The sequence below is a fragment of the Morus notabilis genome, unplaced genomic scaffold, assembly GCF_000414095.1.
Source record: "Morus notabilis unplaced genomic scaffold, ASM41409v2 Scaffold314, whole genome shotgun sequence".
Lineage (NCBI taxonomy): Eukaryota > Viridiplantae > Streptophyta > Magnoliopsida > Rosales > Moraceae > Morus > Morus notabilis.
Window position 1 is genome coordinate 472,920 of NW_010360279.1, and position 22,653 is coordinate 495,572.

General features: G+C 33.5%; 4 protein-coding genes across 4 annotated transcripts in view; 2 read left to right on the forward strand and 2 right to left on the reverse strand.

Annotated features, from left to right (window-relative positions):
- Positions 1–3,282, forward strand: part of LOC21407542 (cysteine protease XCP2) — a 6,280-nt gene extending 2,998 nt beyond the window's left edge. Inside the window, exons 3-5 of the mRNA XM_024164338.1 lie at positions 1,818–2,039; positions 2,382–2,509; positions 2,995–3,282. Of these exons, the coding sequence (XP_024020106.1) occupies positions 1,818–2,039; positions 2,382–2,509; positions 2,995–3,282 (638 nt within the window). The remainder of the gene's footprint in view (positions 1–1,817; positions 2,040–2,381; positions 2,510–2,994) is intronic.
- Positions 3,283–6,871: 3,589 nt separating this feature from the next.
- Positions 6,872–11,056, forward strand: LOC21407543 (monosaccharide-sensing protein 2). Its single transcript, XM_010096223.2, has 6 exons — positions 6,872–7,262; positions 7,438–7,544; positions 7,746–8,306; positions 8,830–9,776; positions 9,898–10,085; positions 10,401–11,056. Exons 2-6 carry the CDS (start codon positions 7,466–7,468, stop codon positions 10,843–10,845), a joined length of 2,220 nt encoding a protein of 739 aa, XP_010094525.1. The 5' UTR covers positions 6,872–7,262; positions 7,438–7,465; the 3' UTR covers positions 10,846–11,056.
- A 366-nt stretch (positions 11,057–11,422) lies between these two features.
- Positions 11,423–14,014, reverse strand: LOC21407544 (protein MULTIPLE CHLOROPLAST DIVISION SITE 1). Its single transcript, XM_024164349.1, has 5 exons — positions 13,755–14,014; positions 13,353–13,643; positions 12,946–13,115; positions 12,200–12,587; positions 11,423–11,839 (listed from the first exon to the last, which is right to left on the reverse strand). Exons 1-5 carry the CDS (start codon positions 13,782–13,784, stop codon positions 11,636–11,638), a joined length of 1,083 nt encoding a protein of 360 aa, XP_024020117.1. The 5' UTR covers positions 13,785–14,014; the 3' UTR covers positions 11,423–11,635.
- Positions 14,015–17,064: 3,050 nt separating this feature from the next.
- On the reverse strand, positions 17,065–18,163 carry LOC21407545 (RING-H2 finger protein ATL80). The gene has a single exon (XM_010096225.2). The coding sequence runs from the start codon at positions 17,968–17,970 to the stop codon at positions 17,410–17,412; it is 561 nt and encodes a 186-aa protein (XP_010094527.1). The 5' UTR covers positions 17,971–18,163; the 3' UTR covers positions 17,065–17,409.
- Positions 18,164–22,653: the final 4,490 nt, after the last annotated feature.

Sequence of the window (22,653 nt, forward strand, 5' to 3'; positions counted from 1 at the left end):
ATTATTATATAATATATTTAATAATATTATTTATTTAATATATTTAATAATATTATTTATTTAATATATTATTATTTAATATATTATTACATGTTTTCAAAAATTAAACCACCAAACGCAGTTTCAGTTTTTTTTAAAACTGAAATCAATCTCTAAATAAAACTACCAAACGCATTTTTAGAAATAATTCAAAAATGAAACTAAAAACGTTTTCATTTTCATTTTCGTACAGAAAATAAAAACGTTTTGAAACCAATTCCAAACGCACCCTTTATATTTTTAAGTTAAAGGTGATTCGAGTGATGATTTTAAGTTAAGTTTGAATTATAATTTGAGTTAAAGTTGTAATTTGAGTTTGTATTTGGATATGCACATTTGAGTTATGATTTGAATTGAGAATCTTTTTGAGTTTGTATTTAGATAAGTCAAAACTTAAATTTGTATTTAGATAATATTTTAATAAAAACTTAATGGTGATGACAAATTTTAATAAGGTATATGGGTGGGGTTTTATTCATTTTTTCGTTGTGAATGCATAGAAAAAAAATCATCTCAATCATAATTAAAGTGAAAAAGTTATGGCATTTTGGTCCGTTTGGTTTGCTGATTCGAGTTTTTAATTCGAGTTGAGATGTGACGTTGTGTGAGAGCTTTTTACTGTAGTAAAACTCGAATTCTAAACTCAAATCAGCGAAATGAACGGGGCCAATTTATTAACTTGAGTTCGAGTTTATGAACTCAAGTTGAAGGGAAAACTTGAACTCGAGTTTAGCCCGAAACTCGAGTTCAAACTCGAATTCTAACTCAAGTTCAAATTCAAATTTTACAAAAGAACATAAACTTGAATAAAGTTGTAACTCGAGTTCAAACTTTTTCTGAGTTTTGTTGCAAAAGAACAACCCCTAAGCAGTCGATTGCCACAATTTTTTTGTTTAGGGATTCACATGCCAAACCCGTAAAGTTCAGAAGGGACGGGTGCAAAAAAGCCTTAGTTTTTATAGTTTTGTACAAATATTCGTGGGGCTTGTTTGGTTTAACAATTTAAATTGTAGATATTTGAACATTTTTTGTTAGAACAGTAAAATTTAAATTATAGTGATTTAAATTATGTTTCGAACTGTTATTTGGATATGCAAATAAATTATAACTTGAATTGGGAATAAAATTTGAACTGTATTTGGATAAAATGTTGAAAACTGTCATTAGAGTTTTATAACCAATCTTATAAAACCTCATTATAAATGACATTAAAAAATATGCAACATGGGTGGAGATTTGTTCATCTCTTCATTATGAACACATTAAAAAAATCATCTCAATCAGAATTAAAACGAAAAAATTATCACATTTTCAATATTGAAATTGAAGAGAGAAAAAAAAAATGGAATCTATAACTATTGGATTGTTGATAACAATTGAGATTGTTAGAATTTAAGGAGGGGGTGAATTCTAAAATTAACAATTTGAATTGTCTTTGAACTATTGTTAATGGTTTGAATTGTCCTTGAATTTTCATCTCCCAAACACCAATTTGAATCTTGAACTAAGATTTAAATCCTAAACAATAATTTGAGTTGTTGAAACAAACAGGGGTGTGATTCATTGAAACTAATATAGGGCCCGTTTAGTTTGCTGATTCAAATTTTTAATTTGAGTTGAAATATTCTTTTATATGAGAGCTTTTTACTATAACAAAAAAATTAGATGTGACTATTTCTGAAAGATTTTTATTGTTGTAAAATTAAATTCTAAACTCGAATTAATAAAATGAACTAGACCATAATTGTGCCATGAGGATGATTAAAATATATGGTTAGGTAGTTGTTGGGCATTCTCAACAGTAGCTGCGGTGGAAGGTATAAACCAAATCGTCACAGGAAATTTGACGTCCTTGTCTGAACAAGAGCTAATTTATTGCGACAAACCTTATAACAATGGATGCAATGGGGGTCTTATGGACTATGCATTTGCTTTCATTGTCTCCAATGGCGGTATTCATAAGGAAGAGGACTGCCCCTATCTCATGGAAGAAGGCACTTGTGAAATGGAAAAGGTAGTTTAGTCATGCCCAAAATGGCCTATAGGCTATAGTAGATTATTTGCACCTACTTTTTTAATTTATTGCTTCATTACATTGATTAAAATATATATTACTAGCTAGCTATAGGAACGAAAATAAATTCATAAATTATTAATTTTAGACCTATTTAGTTCGCTGATTTGAGTTGATATATGATTTCATATGAGAACTTTTTACTATAGTAAAAAATTAGATGTGACTATTTCTGAGAGTTTTTTATTGTGACAACACTCAAATTTTAAACTCAAATCGATAAAATGAATGAGATATTTATAATCCATCCACACAGGATTACAATAAGTGGTGACCATTAGTGGCTATCATGATGTGCCGGGAAACCATGAAGAGAGCCTGTTGAAGGCACTTGCAAACCAACCTCTAAGTGTTGCTATTGAGGCTTCCGGAAGGAATTTCCGATTCTATAGAGGGGTAATTAACTCCACCTGCTAATAATTCTTAATAATTAGATTGGTTAAAGCTTGTGATGCTAAATAAACGTGCTAAATTGCACAAAAGACAAATAACAACTTAACCATAGACACAAGAGAAATAGAAGACAACATAGACACAACAGAAAGAAAAAAAAAAAAAAAGAAGAGAAATAATCTTGTAATTATTTATAAAATAATGTCATGAACACTAACTTTATTATTAATTTTTGTATACTAAATATTAATGTGATATTTGAGCTGTCATTTAATAATAGTGAATATTTAAAATATTATCACGTCATTTAATGATAAGAAATTACGTCTATTAATAAAAAAATGACAATTCATTTAAAACATGAATTAATATATAAGAGTTGAGACCTAAATTAATGTCTCTAGCAAAACTCTTATTTATAATATTATCCATCACTATAGAATTAATGATAAAGTGCATGACGTTAAATGTCATATTTGTTTTTGTAGGGTGTTTTCGATGGACACTGTGGAAGTCGTCTAGACCATGGTGTGGCGGCCGTTGGATATGGGCCATCCAACGGTTCAGAATTTAGATTACATCACTCGTGGGGGCCCAAATGGGGAGAGAAAGGCTACATCAGGATCAAGAGAAGCACGGGAAAGCCTGAAGGTTTATGTGGAGTGGAATCAAGAAAATGGCATCTTATCCTACGAAAAATATCTGACCATTTTTTATCCCTCTTTAGTAATTTACTGTGGTTCAGCAAAGTTTGTCCGTTAAATCATGCTCTTTAAGCAATACATCTATAAAGATAAGGAAGAAAGAGAAAAATAAGTTAAGATTTGAGATGAATTAAAATTAATAAATTAATAGTTGACATAAGTTAATAAATAGATTAAATTATTATTTTCGTCCACAATTTATCTGGTTATGAACCATAACTTGACAAGTTATTGTCCATAAATCACAATTTTTATCCATAATTTGTCTGACTATGAACTATAACTTGATAAGTTTATCTATAACTTATCTGGTTATGAACCATAACTTAATAAATTATGACATATTAATTTTTATAACTAAAAATTTATCTATATACTTCTTTAAACTTTTTATGTTGATATATTTTCTACTATTTTCGTGAAGATAATTACGTTTAATTACGTCTCTTTAGTCTCTCTCTCTCTCTTTTAATGTTATTGTATATTGTTTTGTACACGGGAAATAGTTGATCGGGTCTAAACGAGATTAAGGAAAATAAAAGACTCAAAAAAAAAAAAAAAAAAATCACGGTGCCTTTGATTTAAACACTGCCACGGAAGATTTTTAGCTGCCTATGGAACAGTGACATGTGGCAAAACTCGTTTTTTGTGTTTTCTTTCCACCCTTATAAACTCCGGCCTCGTTCACTTCGCGGATTTGAGTTTTCGATTCGAGCTGAGATGTGACATTTTCTGAGAGTTTTTTACTGTAGCAGAAAATTTTGATGTGACAATTTCTGAGAGCCTTTTACTGTAAAAACCTAAAATTAAAAACTCAAATCGGTGAAGTGAATGAGGCCTCCATGTAGTGTTAATTTTTACTAAACTTGGGCTTGAAGAGAACAAATAGGCTATTGGGCTCAATGTTTAATAGGCTTGAGCTAGAGTTGGGCACTTACAATTTCAGGAATTTCAAAAGTAAGGTTGTGAAACGTAAGGGAACTTCCATTTTTCCTGAGAACAGTGCTAGTAGATCTATAATACCATGGAGAATATCCAAGGAGATTCAAGAAGTCAAAGCTTGGGTCAATATTATTTTTATTTATTTATTTATGTCTCGTTCATTTCACCAATTCGAGATTAGAATTTAAGTTTTGTTACAATAAAAAGTTCTCAGAAACAATCACATTCAATATTTTTGCTACAGTAAAAAATTCTCACATAAAGTTACATCTAAACTCGAATCAGCAAATTAAACGGACCCATCAAAATGTTCGGTTTTAAATACCGCTTGTTCATGTGCTGGGGCTAGAAATAAAATAAACTCATGTCTGTTATGTTAGTTGGTAATCCAAAATGAGGTTAAGGGCTATTAAACAATAAAATAAAATAAAAATAGAATAACATTAAAAAAAATAGTTAAAAATAGAGGCCTCATTTCAACTTCTATAGGGTTACGTGATCCCACATGTCATGTTTTCCTAGCTAAATTGCCTCTCATCTCATTCAACACCTTGTGACGAGTAGATTTTCTCTCTCAAGAGAATTTTAGAACTACTGGTTATAAGTACGCACCCCTATTTTTTATATGAAAATCTAACATTTCTTTTAATATTTAGTTGTATTTATTTATTATTCTCATAATAATTGAGTTTAGTTTAAAAAAAAGAAGAAAAATTTAGTATAACACATTTAAAAAAAAAGAAAAAAATTAAATAGTAAATTATTTATGAGGTACATATAAAATAAATTATTTAAATGGAGTATGAAAAAAAAAATTTATAAAAATATTTCGTAAGAAGATTAAACTACAAAAGAGCACTCGGAAAAAGATTAAAACAACACTAATAAAAGCAAAAGAATAATAGAAATTAGCAAACCTAAAAATAAAAACAAAACAAAAGAGAAAAATGAGAGATTGACATGTGGCCAAAGAAAAATTAAAAATAAGAAAATGTAAAAAATAAAAACAAAATAAAGAAATGAAAGGTTGTCATGTGGCAAAAGAGAGAGCAATTTCTTTTAACTCTTTTATGTATGTTAGATTGGATTGGATTAGATTAGATTAGATAAAAACAAAATACTATATTAGCTGCATTGTTATAAGAGCTTTTTTTAATTAAATTTATTTTTTTATATATATAAGTAATGCTAAGGATATTAACTTAAATTTTAATCTTTGCGTATCAACTTATGTAATATATAAGTTGTCATCTTTTTATTAGTAGATGAAATCTCTTATCATTAATTGACTTGACAATATTTTAAGCACCCATCAATATGAAAATGACAATTTACATGCCACATCAGTTAGTACACAAAATTAAAATTTGAGTTGGTGTCTCTAATATTATTCTACATATATTCTTATATTTTTTTATACAATACTATTAGGGTTTTTTTATTTTTTCTAAAACATCTGCACAAACAAGGTAGGGCGGTTTCAATTTTTAACTGTTGATCTAATTTTGATAAGACTAAATTAAAAAAAAAATGCAGAATAGATAAATCTATCGTTAAAACATAATTTTTTATCGAATAGTCTATTTTTTTAAGAGATACGAGTGACACTCTTCACAAATAATTAGTTTGCACGTTCTTTTTTCCCATTCACTCTTCACAAATAATTAGTTTGCACGTTCTTTTTTCCCATTTTAATGTTTAATCATGGTTTGTGTTTTCCTTTTCTACTTGAAGACGCCATTGAATAATCAGTGGTCGCATGTGATGTGAGAGATGATAGACTAGAAAACGTGAGCCATTCAAACTTTCCTATAAATAAATTGAAGGACTTGAGTGCTCAATAATTCCTCAATAAATTCGCTGCATCATAATTTTGGTAATTAGTTCTTTTTTTTTTTCTCTTTTCAAATAGTTTTGGCAAGTAATTTATGATATTACTTTTGATATAAATGGGATGGCATTCATCTTGAAGATCATTAGTTTTAAGAAATTAAACTCCATTTATTTTATCGATTTGAGTTTAAAATTTGAGTTTTGATACAATAAAAGTTCTCAGAAATAATCACATATAACTTTTTTATTACAGTAAAAAACTCTCACATAAAGTCACATCTCAACTCGAATTAAAAACTTAAATTAGCGAACTAAATGGACCCTTAACTAATAAGAGGAAAGTCTTAGATGTCAAAGGTAACATTATTGTATAAACGAAATTTCTTTAATGATATATCAACACCGTCACATCATTTCATATGATAGGATCTAATAGAGATTCTATGGGATTTTTTTTCCTTTTTATTACATAAATTTTAAGGCATGTTTTTGTGTCACCAATAAGAAGAACACACGTAAAATTACTGAATTAATACACTTATCATTCTATAAAAAAAAATACACTAATCATAGTAATATATTCGGTACTTGTATCACTAATATTAATAAGAAAAGTAAATTTTATTGGGAGAAATGTTGGGCGAAAATGGAAGGCAAAGGAAGAAAGTTTTTTTTTTTGGGTAGAAAGGGAAAAAAAAAAAAAGAAGATTTTTGTGCATAAAAAATGTACAAAACAGGGACCAGGCCAAAGACTCAACGTCACCACTTCAATCATTGAGAAAAAATAACTAAATTATTGAGAGACTGATTAGACCATTATTTGGAAGAGGGAAAAAAAGAAAAAGAAAAGAAAATGGAAACATGAATAGGCTCCACCACACGCCTTCTGGTGCTTTGGTTTTTACTCAAGAATAGTTTCAGTCTTAGAGCACTATATCGGATTATATATACACGTTTAACGTAGCTTCTGAGATTGAGTACGTCAGAAATAACAATTTAAGAGTTTGGGACCGAGTCAAGTGGGTCAGTGTTTGATGAACGTTGAAGGGTCGTTGCTTGATTTTGTTTGTCTGAGGTTTGAGTTTGTTGCTGTATTGTTTTGCTGTCCTGGGAGATAATCTGGGCAAATTCTATAATAATTCCCACAACTTTTTTTTTTCTTCTTTTTCTTCTTTTTTCATTTTCTTGTTCTGACCGTACACCAAGAATTCTGCCCAAGAAGCCACGGTCCAGTTAGAGTGGCCCCAAACTCCCAATCTGATTTTGGTTCTCTACTGGTAAGTGATCTGAATTTTCGGTTATCTTCCTTTTCCTGCTCTTAATTCCTCTTTTTATTTATTTATTTATTTATAGTTTGTGTCTAAACTTTATTGTTTCATTATACTAAAGTGAATCTATTGTTTTGTTGTTGTTTGTTAATATTTGTTATGTGGTGGGGTTGTTCCATTGCAGATTGGTTTGACTTATCAGTGGTTAAAAGATGAAAGGAGCTGCACTGGTGGCTATAGCTGCAACCATTGGTAACTTTCTCCAAGGCTGGGATAATGCTACTATTGCTGGTTAGTGGGTGTCCCTACAGATCTCTGCAAAATTTATTTTATTTTTAGTTTGTTTTCATCAATGTGAAATTTTTCATAATTTCGCTTCTTATTGTTAGTCTCTGTTGAATTGTTACTTGCATAGCAGAGTGAGACTCAATATTCATACTTTTCGTGTCACATTTTATCTCTTTCGATCGCATCCTAATTGTCTCTTTGCAGGGGCTATTGTTTACATAAAGAAGGACCTTGTCTTGGAAAGCTCAGTAGAAGGTCTTGTGGTGGCCATGTCACTCATTGGAGCAACAGCTATAACCACATGCTCAGGAGCTGTATCAGATTGGCTCGGAAGGAGGCCAATGCTGATAATCTCATCTGTGCTCTACTTCATTAGTGGTTTGGTAATGCTGTGGTCACCAAATGTGTATGTCCTGTGTATAGCCCGGCTTTTAGATGGATTTGGTATCGGTCTTGCTGTTACTCTTGTCCCTGTCTACATATCTGAGACTGCTCCATCTGATATAAGGGGATTGTTAAACACCCTTCCTCAGTTCACAGGCTCCGGCGGCATGTTTCTGTCGTATTGTATGGTGTTCGGGATGTCGCTGTTGCCATCACCAAGCTGGAGATTGATGCTTGGAGTACTTTCCATTCCCTCTCTTATCTATTTTGTTTTGACAGTATTTTACTTGCCTGAATCTCCTCGGTGGCTTGTTAGTAAAGGCAAGATGCTTGAGGCGAAAAAAGTTCTTCAGCAGTTACGCGGAGTGGAAGATGTTTCAGGTTTGTTTCTTGTAGCTAATATGCTTAACAGATTCTTATCTTTTGTAGCAAAGGCATCTTCACTCATTTTTGTGCCTCAAATTCCTAGCTCCGGCTTAAAATGTCTAAAAGATTGCATTCTTATTGTGTTCTGACACCAACAGTTTCTGTTGTGTCTCAATGTTATAACTATGAGAGACTGAAAGAACTGGTGAAGTTATATACAATGTACTTTTGCTAACTGTATAGCGCCAGAAATTTGAGATAAAGGACTTGTTAAATTATACGTTTGATTTTGAAGTAAAGGAATGAAATTCCTGTTATATAGGTGTTCCTAGACTAAAGGAATAAAAGAAAATCATTTGCGATGAATGTTAAAACTGCCAAGCTATTGTTTTATAGTTTGATGTACGTAAAATCTCTCTCCAATTACACTAGGAAATGTGTTGGAGAATCATTACACTCCTGCAAGTTTTTTATCTGATAAATTCTTACATGACTAAATTTATCATGTCAAACTTGCTGAAATATGGTTAGTCCACAGGGGAGATGGCGTTGCTGGTAGAAGGTCTTGGAATTGGAGGAGAGACTTCTATAGAGGAGTACATAATAGGCCTTGCCCATGACCTCCATGATGGTGATGAAGCAACTGAGAAAGACAAAATAAAGTTGTATGGACCGGAAGAAGGACTTTCCTGGATTGCCAAACCCGTAACTGGACAGAGTTCTCTTGCTCTCATCTCTCGCCAAGGAACCCTGGTGAACCAAAGTATGCCTCTAATGGATCCTCTTGTGACCTTATTTGGTAGTGTCCATGAAAAGCTCCCCGAGACAGGAAGTATGCGAAGTATGCTTTTTCCTAATTTCGGCAGCATGTATAGCACAGTGGATCCTCATGCTAAAAATGAGCAGTGGGACGAAGAGAGCTTGCTGAGGGATGGCGAGGACTACATGACGGATGGTGATGGTGGAGGAGACTCGGATGACAATCTTCATAGCCCCTTGATTTCGCGTCAGACTACGAGTGTGGAAAAGGACACGGTGCCTCCTGCTTCCCATGGCAGCATTCTGAGCATGAGGCGCCATAGCACTCTTGTTAATGGTGGTGCTGCGGAGACAGTTGGTAGTACAGGCATTGGTGGTGGGTGGCAATTAGCATGGAAATGGTCAGAAAGAGAAGGCGAGGATGGAAAGAAGGAAGGAGGATTCAAGAGGATCTATTTGCACGAGGGGGTCCCGGTTTCTCGGCGTGGATCTCTTATTTCAATTCCTGGTGGTGATATGCCACCAGAAGATGAGGTTATCCAGGCTGCTGCTTTGGTAAGCCAGCCAGCTCTTTATTCCAAGGAGCTTATGGAGAAGTATAACGTTGGACCTGCAATGGTTCACCCTTCTGAAACTGCTTCGAAAGGGCCAGTTTGGGCTGCTCTTCTTGAACCAGGTGTTAAGCATGCGTTGATTGTCGGAATCGGAATCCAAATCCTTCAGCAGGTAATGAAACTGTAGTTTTTACTCTCTTTTTCTTGGTAGATAAATGTGTTTTAATGCTTTAGGAGGTAAATTCAATTGCTGATTTTTTTTTATTATTATTATTTTTCTATTACCTATGCAGTTTTCTGGAATAAATGGGGTTCTTTATTACACTCCCCAAATTCTTGAAGAGGCAGGCGTTGAAGTTCTTCTTTCAAACATGGGAATTAGTTCAGAGTCTGCATCATTTCTCATAAGCGCATTCACAACCTTCTTGATGCTTCCTTGCATAGGTGTAGCCATGAGACTCATGGATGTTTCTGGTCGGAGGTGATCTCTTTTTTCTATATTTTTCTTTTTCACTCAGGATGGCTCTTGTCAACGTTACATATTTTTCTCATGCTTGTTCTGTCAAATCTCTTTAAGCCTTTTTTTTTTCTTGGGGATTCTGGTATGGACTTTAAAGTTTTCGTGGTTGAACTAATTTCTTCTGATTTTATTGGTTATCCTTCAATTTTTTCTCCAAGTCTTACAGTAATTGTTGAAATCAATCCAACTTTCACATGCTCCCACATAATTTTGTCTGTCGTAATCATATGTACTAATTGACAACTGTCATTTTGACAAATGAATTTTTGGCTGCAGGCGGCTGCTACTAACTACAATTCCAGTGCTAATAGTTGCGTTGGTAATCCTAGTAATCGGGAATTTTTTGAGCATGGGGTCAGTCATCCACGCAGTGATCTCAACCGTGTGCGTGGTGGTTTACTTCTGCTGCTTCGCGATGGCGTATGGACCAATCCCAAACATCCTTTGCTCCGAGATCTTCCCCACAAGGGTCCGTGGCCTCTGCATTGCCATCTGCGCACTTGTGTTCTGGGTGGGCGACATTATCGTCACGTACACATTGCCCGTCATGCTTAGTTCAATAGGGTTGGCTGGCATCTTCGGCATCTATGCCATCGTGTGCATCATCTCATGGATTTTCGTCTTCCTGAAGGTTCCGGAAACCAAGGGAATGCCCCTTGAAGTCATTACCGAGTTCTTTGCTATTGGAGCAAGAGAAGTTGCTGAGGCCAAGAAAGACTAAAAAGAAGGTTTCTACAGTTGGCTGCTCTGCTACTCCTCCTGCAGCCTTGGCTCTCCTTCACTCTTCTATTTGAAGAGTTTGGTATTGTTAGTTGTGTAGCTTTTGAAAATGGGGTAGCTTCGTTTTCAAGCAGATCAACTCATTATTTTTTTTCCCCCTTCAATACTGGATTGGCTTATAATAGAATAATAATTTATTGGAGGAAGATTCATCCTATGAAATAGTTCATAAAACAGTTCATACATGATCATGGAATACTATATTATATTTTTGGGATTCTCACAAAAGAAACTCGTATCACCCACCATAATGCGTTGCCAAAGAGTAATGTAGTTTATCAATTAACATTTAATTTAGTTTATTAACTCTGCAAATTAGAATTATTATGCCAAGTCTCTTTGGATTACGGTTTTAAGGTGCCCTAAGTCGCTCATCCAGGCCTTGGTTTGGTCGGGCCATTAGCAAACAGAGCAACACATGGATCCACGCTACAGTTAGATGAATGGATCCAAAGCAAACTAAGGAAAAACTAATAACAAATATACATCGACATTAAGGAATGATTTAAAAAAACAAATGGTGTGGAACATTGTTTTATGCTTCAGAGGTACAAAAACTTGCAACCATAATGTACTCAATCCCATCTTTAACTAAGCCATCCTATTTACAGTCTGGTCTTCGACATTTTTTGTTCTACAGGATATCTGCTGTCTTGTAAAAAGCAGAACTCCATAGATCGGTGTACAGAAATTTGGCAAAGTGATTAATTGCAAAAAGAAAATGGTAGATTTTAGGGTTTTTGCCTTTCCTCCGAAGATAATGTACTTCCAGATGAATTTGGTGGCCATTCTGGCAAGGGAGCCTTGGAGTTAGCCACATGTTCATTCAATAAACTTTCTTCCCCACGTTCGGGCGACTTTGGATGTGACTTGAATGCTCGCTCAAAATCTTTTGCGTTGCTAGAGTCTATAACTAATTTGTTCAGCTTTTGCTCCTACAAACAAGAAAAAAAGGAAAGAAAAAAACAGGTATCAGGCTATTGTAGGATTAAAACAATCATCAAAATCTAGCATTTATAAAGTTTCTCAGCGCAATATGTAGGCACAAAGATACTGCACGCACAGTATTCATCGTATTCACAAAAGTTTAGTTGATTTCTTCAACTCATTAAATAACCTTTCCAACGGCAATTAGCAAGAATTGCGTGCCATGTCAGAAATTTATTCTTATACCCAGGAAAATAACGGATCAAACTATGGGGAATAAATTCGAAGAAAGTATTGCCCCCCCCTCTTTTTTTTTTTCTTTCTTTTTAGCTGGACCTAAGAAGGGTAAAATTAATACTAATACTTACACCCTGCAGCGCTTCAAGCTTTCTCTGCAGTGCCTCATGCTCAGCTTGAATACGAAATGGAACACCGTGTTTTTGACGCACGTTATTTTGTGCCAAATCTTCATCAATGTCACTGGCAGTGGTTGCAAAAGGATGGTTTGCGGGAATCCACCTAACTGTATCAGGGTCAACGTCAGGAGGTATAGAATCCCCTTCCTTAAGAAATACAGTTGGTCTCTTCCACTGGTATGCTCGGGACCTCCTTTTCTGATGAATAGCTTGTTGCTCTTCTGTAAGGGTAACTGGGGCCAAGCGATAAACCTTTCCACACATCTCTACGGTTGAATTGCTCTTACCCACTTTCACTAATGGATTGTTAAATGGATCATCATATTTAAGAGGCCTTGTTCTGCAAAAAAACATCACAAGAACAAAACCAAAATGGATATCATTAGACAAATCATACTCATAACTTCTTGGCACATTAAAACTTTTAACTTTAACGGGCATATCATGATCATAGTGACACTTCTTGGGCTTCAAAGAAAATCACAAACAAATATGTGAAACATCATACTTCCCTCTTCTATGAGACCTCACTTGAAACTGAAACGGTTATTATTCGATGCATAATACTTATAACTTCTAGGCAGATAAAGACTTCTTCAACTTTAAAAAGCAAAAACCATAGAACAAAATTGGAAACAAACAATTAAGAATAGGGCAAAAGCCAAAAGGTATAATAAATTAAGGGAGTGGAATCATACATGCCTCTTCTATCAGACCTCAGCTGACCACGTCTAACAAGATCAGCAACAGAGCCAGGAGGACGGCTGGCCCTTGCCTTCCTACCCAGATAGATTCTCACAGCCAAAACAAAAAACGTAGCAGCAATTACAATCCCAATCGCAAAACTTGATCCCTCTTGTCGTTTCATCTAATTTAGACAAACCCAAAACGTGCATTGAGTTAAGTACTAGCACTCAACAATCAACATAAACTAAAGCACAGAAATTTCATACATTTCACGAAAATAAAAACAGAGAAATCGGCATAAATCCCATCTAAAGAACAAAAAAAGCACTTAAATTTCTCAAATTTCAGGAAAATAAAACAAGAAGTAGCATTATGGCACAGAAATTTCTCAAATTTCGGGAATTAAAAAAAATGTTACCGCGAAAACAACGAGAGGGAAGACGCCGACAGTTGCTTGTGATTTCCCATGTGGGTCTTTGACAGTTGTAGCAGCAATGGTGGTCTCGGTCTTCGCCGTGTCATCATCTTGGGCGGCTCTCCGGTCGCTGCCGGAGATGGCGGAGGCGTCAACGGCTCTCAATACAAACTTCAGAGTCGGTGATTGTGGCGGAATCCACTTGAACGGAGCATTACACAGGCCGAATTCTGGTCTGAGCACCACCAGGTACGAAGTTGTCATCCGAAGCTTCGAAGAAGTCCAAATCAAGGGCTGTAATTTACACGAAATTCAGAATTTAGAAAAAAAAAATGAAAAGGAAGACAATGAGAGAGAACTTGAGAAACTAAACTAGTGACGGTCGAGGGATAAGATTTATCTTGCCTGAATGGTGCAAAGTGAAGAAGAAGCCATTAATGGAGGACGTTGATTGGGTACTTCAATTTCATTCCCGTAAAACGCTGCGATTCTTCTCTCTCTGCAAAAACCCAAACTGAAGAAGACGAGAAGAAGAACAACTGATTGAGAGTTGAGTAGACAAACAAATAATCCGGTTTTTCTTCTTTTGCCCTTTTTTATTCACGTAAGTAAAAGAAGTTGGAGAACATATTCAACTGTGGATCCGTAACGCAGTGGTAGCGCCTCTGATTCCAGATTAGATTGGAAGGTTGCGTGTTCGATTCATGTTGGGTTCAATCCTCAATTTTTCTCTTTTGCACGATTTTTATTTTTATTTTGAACTTTTCACGTTCATACGTCACCTTATTTATTTATTTATTTATTTCACGATAGAGATAAAGATCCTCCGCTGCTGAGTGTGTGTCCATTAAAAGCCCAAATCTTTAGGAAGCTCACGGAATCAAGAAGCCCACGTAGTCCAAAATGGTCCGTTTCTCAAAGTAGTTTTGGTAAATAAGGAGTGTAGCTTGTTGGGGCGGCCACGTTAAGTAGCTGGTGATACTACATATGCATGTATATATATATATATACACACACACATATATACATGATTCTAGATGAGAATGCAAATGGCACAAGAAATTAGCCAGCTTGAGCCTTGACATATCTATTTTTTTTTTTGCCAGAATGGGAAATTTTGTTCATACCTTTTCCTAATTCTAAATCACACACACCCTGCGTTTTCACGTGAATTTGTTGATACCATTCAATTCCAAACCCTATGGCCAATGCTTTTTATATCGCCTTTTAATCTTTTTTAATGACTTTATTATTGGAGAATATTAGTACTAGCTCTCGATTTTTGTCTCCCAAGGTTCAAGCAAATTACATAACTAGAAGAATATTAGTGTGCTATGCATAGTCTTCTTCTTATCCTCCTCCTTTTAAAGAAATAAGTAAATAAAAGCTTAATATAAAGGTTGTGCTTTTGAGCACCAATTTGAAGTTTTTATGGTTTATCTATTTGATATGAAAGGCACACTTGCCCATCTGATGCTTGTCTTTGGTGCGTCAGAGAAACCCTATTTTATTGGACGGTTACAAATAAAAGGGAATGAGTGTTTCTTTCATAAATTAGTATTATTACCAATAGTGTGGTCTAACACTATCTTGTGTTAGGTCAATACAAGGGAAAAAAAAATATGATTAATTGTTTGAAATTGGAATGGCTTTTCTTGTTAGATTATTAAACGATATTTTTGAATCCATTCCCCATATATTTTGGGTAGTTTAGTTAGTGCGTTTACCGACTCAATGTTCACCATAAGAAAAAGAATCTATCCCACGCTCATAATTCCAAAACAATTAATATTATAGGAGTTGCTATAGTAGAACTAAAAAAATAAATTGCGAATAGTTATCTACTTTTTTACCGTTAAATATGTATTAAAAACTGTTTGTTTTACATATATTTTTAATTTGATATGATTTTAATTAGATTTAAAGATTAAAAATTAATCCTACTGATATGCCGGTCTACCAGATAAACTCCTTAAGATTACCAAACCCTCTCACAAAAAGCGAAAAAAAAAAAAACCAAAACCTAATCCTATTCTGGCAGGCATTCACCACCCAAAATGAAAATATGTTCTTTTATTATTATTATTATTACTCCTATAGCTACCGTCTTCAGCTTAAAAAGCAACTTAATGATGGCTACTGAGATTAGTAATTTTAATTAATACGATTTAGTATTCGACAAAGTAAAATATTTTCCCCTTTTTGGGGTTTATCAGGAATATTTTACTGCATGTGACCTTTTGCGTTTCTCTTGTACCAATTGCACTTTGGGAGTAGCAAGCGTTTCCGCACATTAATAAAACATGTCTGATTTCTAAACATTTGCAATTGTTTACAAGTAAAAAGGTTTCCATGGACATATTTGAAAATGCAATATTTTTTTTTTTTACTCTCAGTCGGTCAAAAAGGCTTGATTGTTTGGAATAATACCATTATTAATTGTTTATTAGTTCGTTTGGGGCTGAAAGGGAACAATAATATTAATTAGTTGGCAGGTGTTGCACATGGAGATGGGCGTTGAGGCACTCTTTTAGTGCTCGATACTCGTCACAATTTGCTTCTATTCATTAGAGGGCAATAAAATAAAACGTTAGTGATTTCGTTTTCTTTATCGTTTTTGGACAGCCATCTTAGTGCATTGGTCTTACAGCATTAGAAAGCATTTTGCTTAATTCACATAGTGTGAACTATATTTCCAATTTCCTAACAGCTTGGCCAATTCTCAACTTTCAGTTTTCACTGTAGATTCACATATGCCAACGCCTACAATAAGACCATCAGAATTCTAAGATAAGTTATTAAAAAAAAGGAAAAATTATACCACGTTTTGAATTGTTCGATTTGCGTTGAATTTTGATCAAATTTAATGTTCAGAAATATACAATATACCACACATACAATATAAAGCTTCATAACATGAATGATATGGTACTAGACAGAGCTGGATCCGGAACTAAAATAGTTCCATACCCACCATTTAAACTCTTTAAAGTCGAACATACTAATGCTTTTATCAGCTCATAATTTAAAAAAAAAAAAAAAAAATAGGGTTGACGTGTATCATTACTTCACAATTAATTTCCTCGAGGATAAATTGGATAACATTTAATAGAAATGTGCCAAAATCAAGTTCCCTTTACCTATTATTATTACCTTTAACCTTTAAGAATAAAGTACTCCTCAAAAGCTTTAAAGAGGTCCCATACTCGTATTTCTTTTTATCCTCGATTCCATAGCCCACTTTAAAACTTTAAACACGAACCCTCTCTTAGTAATTCATTTGAGAAAATAGGAATTTCAATTTGCTACTATGTAGACAACGAGCGTAAAAGCAAAAGATTTTCAAAATCTCTCTCGACAAGTAAGGACCAAAGGAGAAGAAAAATCAATCAAAGCACTAAGAAATTGTATCACATGGAAGAAAATAAATAAGTAAATAAATAAATCAAAAGAATATGAAAAAGTTGCAAATGATGGTTGGTTTGACAAATGAAGAGATCCAGCGTCAAAAAAAAAAAAAAAACAACTCATAAGTATCTGGTCTGTGGACTTTGTACGACTGGCATAACAAGAGTCTTCTTTGGCATCAAGCAAGTCCATCAACCACAACAGAAAAACTTCAATTTATAATTTATTCAGAGAATATTATTATTATTTTTTTTTTTGCCCTCCTCAATTGGCATCAGTAATTATTGAAGCATTATTTATTCATTTTCTCGTTTGATACAGAAATAAACAACCCTAAAATCCACAAAAATAAAAAAATAATTAAAAAAAAGCAAATCTGAAGAAATAATATAGATCAGTGGAAGTTTGGTGAGGGCAAATTGTAGAGGAAGTTGAAATATTACATAAACATATACAACTATACATACAGAAAATCAATTACACATAGTCGCAGTCATTCGATCGTCATCTGCCAGTACTTGGTCCTATAGTATATTTTATGAACTAAAATCCGATAGAAGACAAAGATGCAGTTAATTAAAAATCTAGAAATTAATAATTAATTGAAAAAGAAAGTGAGGGAGGAATTCGAAGATAGCTAGTGGGAAGAACGCTAGGGTAAGAACCTATTGATGTGGTCCTCTCTCTCCTTCAGCCTGGCCTCGGCTTCGGAGCTTGATGAGCTGGCCGGAAAACCGCCGCACTTCTGGCACCTGGCGACGACGAGAATCTGGCGGCAGGAAGGGCAGGAGGAGTGCGATCCGAGCCAGGTGTCGATGCAGGCGACGTGGAAAGCGTGACCGCACTGCGGGAGCTCGCGGATCTCGTCGCCGATGGCGAACTCGGCGAGGCAGATTGCGCAGTCGGAGAACTTGGGAGCCAAATCGGCGGTGAAGGAGAGCTTCGGGAGAGAGCGGAGGATCTTCTTCTTGAGGCCTTTGTTCGGCGGCGGAGGCGGGGGACGAGACGAAGAAGCGGATGCGGCGGAGGAGCCTCCGCCGGAGAGGCGGCGAAGCCAGGCGCAGCGAGCGATCGCGACGAGGCCGAGGACGCAGATTAGGGCGCAGAGGAGGGCGGCGAGGATGACGACGAAGTCGGAATCGACGGGAGGTTCCGAAGTGGGGGTGGTGGACGACGAGTTGACGCCGCCTAATAATCGGAAGGAACGATTCATGTGAATGAGAGAGAAAGATAAAGAGGGAGAGAGAACAAAGGAGATAGAGAGAGAGAAGAAAGAGAAAGTTTGGTACCTCTAGTCTGGAGACTAAACTGTGTGAGTAACGTTTTTATGGCGTTATCTCAGCAATTACAATCAACAAATTCATTAAAGCAAGATATACATTTTTTTCTTTTCTTTTCTTTTCCTCTGGGGAATTACATTTCATTTTCCCTTTTTTTTTTTTAAGTGAAGGCAAAAATTATTCGAAATTTGGTGGGCATTAAAAGATGTATTAGATTAGATGATAGGAACGGAGGGGCCCCACATCCCATTTGCCCTTTCGACTTCTTTTCTTTTTTTCTTTTTTTTTTAATTATTCCTTAATCCTTTATGAGATTTTTTCGTAGAAGAATAATTGATATTCAATTTTTTCCTACATTAACGTAAATATAAATGGTAAGAAAAAAAACTCCGTAATAGAGTCATACACTACTTAGGAATGTGTCGTTCAAAATCATGATTTATTATTTTAAATTTTAAAATTTAAATTTTTTATGAAAAAAAAATACTATAATTAAATTAAAATTTATAATTTTAAATCAGACATAACTTTTAAAATAAATGACACCGTAGAGTGTGTATTTAGAACTATTTTTAAAAATGATTTTCATGTATTTTAATAAATAAAAAATGAAAATAAAAACGAAACGACGTTTGTTTAACAAATATTTTAAAAATGAAAATGAAAATAAAATAATGAAAATAATTTTTATGAAGTAATTAGAAAATATTTAAAAGTTATTTTTACTTTTTTGTTTTCGTTTTTTAGTATTTATTAATAATATTATAATATATTAATTAATAAACACGATTTCATTTTTTTATTATACTCAAAATAATCTTTTAAAAAATCAACTAAACGAGCATGTTTAGTTTGCTGATTTGAGTTTTTAATTCAAGTTGAGATGTGACTTTATGTGATAACTTTTTATTGTAGCAAAAAAGTTATATGTGACTATTTTTGAGAGATTTTTACTGTAGCAAAACTCGAATCAGTAAAATGAATTATGCTGTAATTTCATAATCGGTCCCATAATGATTCTCTAAATAATCTCATTTTTACTTTTTATTAAAAATAAAATCATTTTAAAACTAATTTCAAACACACAAAATACATAAATTTTTGCATATCAAAACGCACTACAAGCCAAACAAATTGTTAGCTTTAGATTTGGCGAGCCCAAATCTATAATTAAGTCCAAACCTGTTATCGTGTCTAAGGGCTTGTTTTTTTGGATCAAAACTCAAAAAAAGTTTAAACTCAAGTTACAACTTTATTAAAGTTCGTGTTCTTTTGTAAAATTTGAGTTTAAACTTGAATTTGAACTCGAGTTTGAACTTTAGTTTGGAGCTAAAATATGAGTTCAAGTTCTCCATTTAACTCAAGTTCTTAAACTCAAACTCAAGTTAATGAACAATATTTTTTCTAATTCTTAAAAATACCATAACCTTTTCGTTTAATTTCGATTGAGATGATTTTTTTTATGCGTTCATAACGAAGAGACGAATAAAACCTCATCCATATACCCTATTAAAATTTTTCATCAACGATGAGTTTTTAGTAATATATTATCTAAATACAAATTTAAATTTTGACCCACCCAGACACAAACTCAAATAGATTCTCAATTCAAACCATAACTTAAATTTGCACATTCAAATACAAACTCAAATTACAACTTCAACTCAAATTATAACTCAAATTTAACTCAAAATTTACACTCAAATCAACGTAACTAAAAAATGCAACGGAATAAGTCCTAATCAAACCCAAATCTCTAGTAGGACCCAAGTAGTCGACTGATGTAAGTCATGACCAAGCCTATCAGAGGAGTTGGACCAAGGCAAAGCCGTCGAGATGGGCAACATCGAGCCCACTATAAATCTTTATAACGGTGAAGAGCATCAAAGTGAATGTAGCTCTTAATTGAAGTCAACTATTATAAATTTTGGTCTCATTTACTTTATTTTATTGTTATACTTTTTGATGCATTACTGATTTATCTTTATAATTGCAATTAATGTTTTCAGTTTCAAAAGGCTTTCCATGGAACCTGGTTAAATGGCTTAAACGAGGATCATAACAGTGATCAAAGGCCCAACATTATTGAAATCCAACACTAACTGATCTTTATAAATTTTGACTGTAGAAACACGTCTAGTAAAATGTGTATATATATATATATATATTTTGCTAATCAAAATAAAATGCATATTTAAAGTAAAAACAAAGTTATTATTCCGAATTTTTTGGGAGTAAAAAGATATATATGCCTATATACGCATGAGGGGATCCCACGTCTCCTTTTCAATTTCGGTCTTTTTGCCATTTTCAGTGATTTTTTTATTGAGAGGGCAGTGAGATTTTTATTCCAGCCATTATTTAGTGAGATTTTTGTAGTATAATAATTTATCCAATAATTTAAGTTATTCCGACGGGAACATAAAAGACTGTAAAGCGCTTGGTTACTAAAAAAATCTCTGAAATAATGTCAAATGTTTTTTTTTTGTTCCCCTAAAAAAGGTTATATAGCTATTCAAATACTCGAAAATCCAACTAAACTAGAAATTATGAAGGTACGAAAGCAGCCATTCACGTTAACGAATAAATAAATAACTTTTTACTTGAATACCCATATAAGCGTAAATTCAAAGTAGTACTATAAATTTAGATCGGAGTAAACATATCGATTTGAAATTTGACACTGTTGGTTCAGTCCTGTACTAATTTATGAGTCAAGTTAGGTCAAGATTTCAAGCACATTTATTCAGAATAAATAAACGCCATCATTTTAAAGATTTTTTTTAAATTAGGTAATTTTTAAGAATTATTTTTACTCCTTAATATTAATTTATATATTTTTACCTTTTAAATTAATTGGTACAAGTTTTTTTAAAAAAATATTTTTAATAAGTTAAGTGCTATCTTATTCTCAAATTGGGGTTTTTGTTATCGTCTTGCTTATCGCCTTATCCTATATTCCCATTTTCCTCCCGAGCAAGAGTTGCACATGTCAGTTCCGTTTATTTTACTGATTTGAATTTAAAATTTAAGTTTTATTATAGTAAAAAGTTCTAAAAAACAGTTACATTTAACTTTTTTACTATAATAAAAAACTCAAAAATAAAATCACATCTCAACTCAAATTAAAAACTTAAATCAATATACTAGACGAGCTTCTCGTTTCATAACTGCGCCGATAAACGCAATGTTACTTTTGTTGACATTGTACTTACAATATTAACTTTATTGCATCATATGGTGTCGTAAACAGCTGGAGCTGACAGAATGCTAGAACAGGAGAAAGTGTATATACATATACATCTATATATACATTTATATATATATATGTATATATATAAGGAGGGCGGGGGGTGTGTGTGTTTCATCCGTTTGGTTGCCAAGAAAACATATATAGGAGAGAAAATCGCCTAATGGCAATTACAAGAAAGTTAATATAACAGTTTAGCATCCCAAACTTTATTTGATTTCCCTCTTTTCTTGACGAATTTTGAGCTCAAGGTTGTAACTCTTCAATTCGAAGCGAAGATTGAACAAAAATGGAAAAATAAAAGTTGAAATCTCCATATTAGGGAATATAAGTGAAAAGTTTAATTTTGAGTTTTGACTTCAGTTATAAACGAAGGTGATCATATGATGTTTTCTACTGTTAAATTTTTTGTATTCTATATTTGTCTAGTTGTATTTCCGTGCAGTTAAACAAGGAGACATTCACAACTCTCGGATGAATATATTTTTGAATTTCTACAGTGAAATTTTTTCTTTGAATCCTGCAGTGTGAAACTTTTGCATTATTGGTATTTGCACAAGATGGCGAGTTACAGAAAAGCTATGGCTGATTATAAATTAAGTTCAGACGCAGAAAAATAGTCAGGATATTTTCTTTTTCTACATAGTTTCTTCCCTGGTAATTATTTATTTTACATGAGAATGAAGGAATTATAAAGACCAAGTACTTTGTATATCTTTATTGTGACTCACCGTGTCGGATGTAAAAAGTGACAAAAAACATAAAAAAAATAGTGACACTAACATTTTTTTATATTATATTATTATCTTATTGCCATTTTTTTACACTGTTAATTGCCTATTCTGATTGAAAAATTTACCGTTTAAAATCCGTTATTTTTGGAAGGTTAACTTCCAATTTTAAAATGACCATGAACGTTTAAACTAACAAAATACAATATTACTGTTTGCATTAGATCAAATTATTACAAGCTTGGATTAGCAAAAAAAAAAAAAAAAATTACGGGCTTAGCCAAGAGTAGGTAAAGGCTAAAAAGAGCAAAGTAGGTAAAGGCAAAAAAGAGCAAAGGTGATTATTCAGACGACATCTAGGGGTGTATGGGTTGTCCTCCATTGTCACAAAAAATGACAAACAACGGTAATTATATCCTTTGGAACCTTGGCAAAAGAGAGTAGAAAAAGGAAGAAAACGAAAATTATGATGAAGATGTAGACTGAGGTTTGGAAAAATGTCCAAATAACACATGACGTAGAGTGAACTTCCATCTTCCAAAACGAAATGATGGTAGTTTTTGAGCTTTCCTTGATATGTCGAATTTCTCGTCATTTGTTATGGTAATTTAACACCTTTGGCCTCAAGTTGCGGG

Coding starts and splice junctions, on each gene's coding strand:
- LOC21407545 (XM_010096225.2), bottom strand. CDS start 17,970: ATGAATCGTTCCTTCCGATTATTAGGCGGCGTCAACTCGTCGTCCACC.
- LOC21407544 (XM_024164349.1), bottom strand. CDS start 13,784: ATGGCTTCTTCTTCACTTTGCACCATTCAG. Junction 13,116..13,352: donor TCCCTCTCGTTGTTTTCGCG/GTAACATTTTTT, acceptor TGTCTAAATTAG/ATGAAACGACAAGAGGGATC. Junction 12,588..12,945: donor AGGTCTGATAGAAGAGGCAT/GTATGATTCCAC, acceptor GTTTTTTTGCAG/AACAAGGCCTCTTAAATATG.
- LOC21407543 (XM_010096223.2), top strand. CDS start 7,466: ATGAAAGGAGCTGCACTGGTGGCTATAGCTGCAACCATTGGTAACTTT. Junction 7,545..7,745: donor GGATAATGCTACTATTGCTG/GTTAGTGGGTGT, acceptor GTCTCTTTGCAG/GGGCTATTGTTTACATAAAG. Junction 8,307..8,829: donor CGGAGTGGAAGATGTTTCAG/GTTTGTTTCTTG, acceptor GTTAGTCCACAG/GGGAGATGGCGTTGCTGGTA.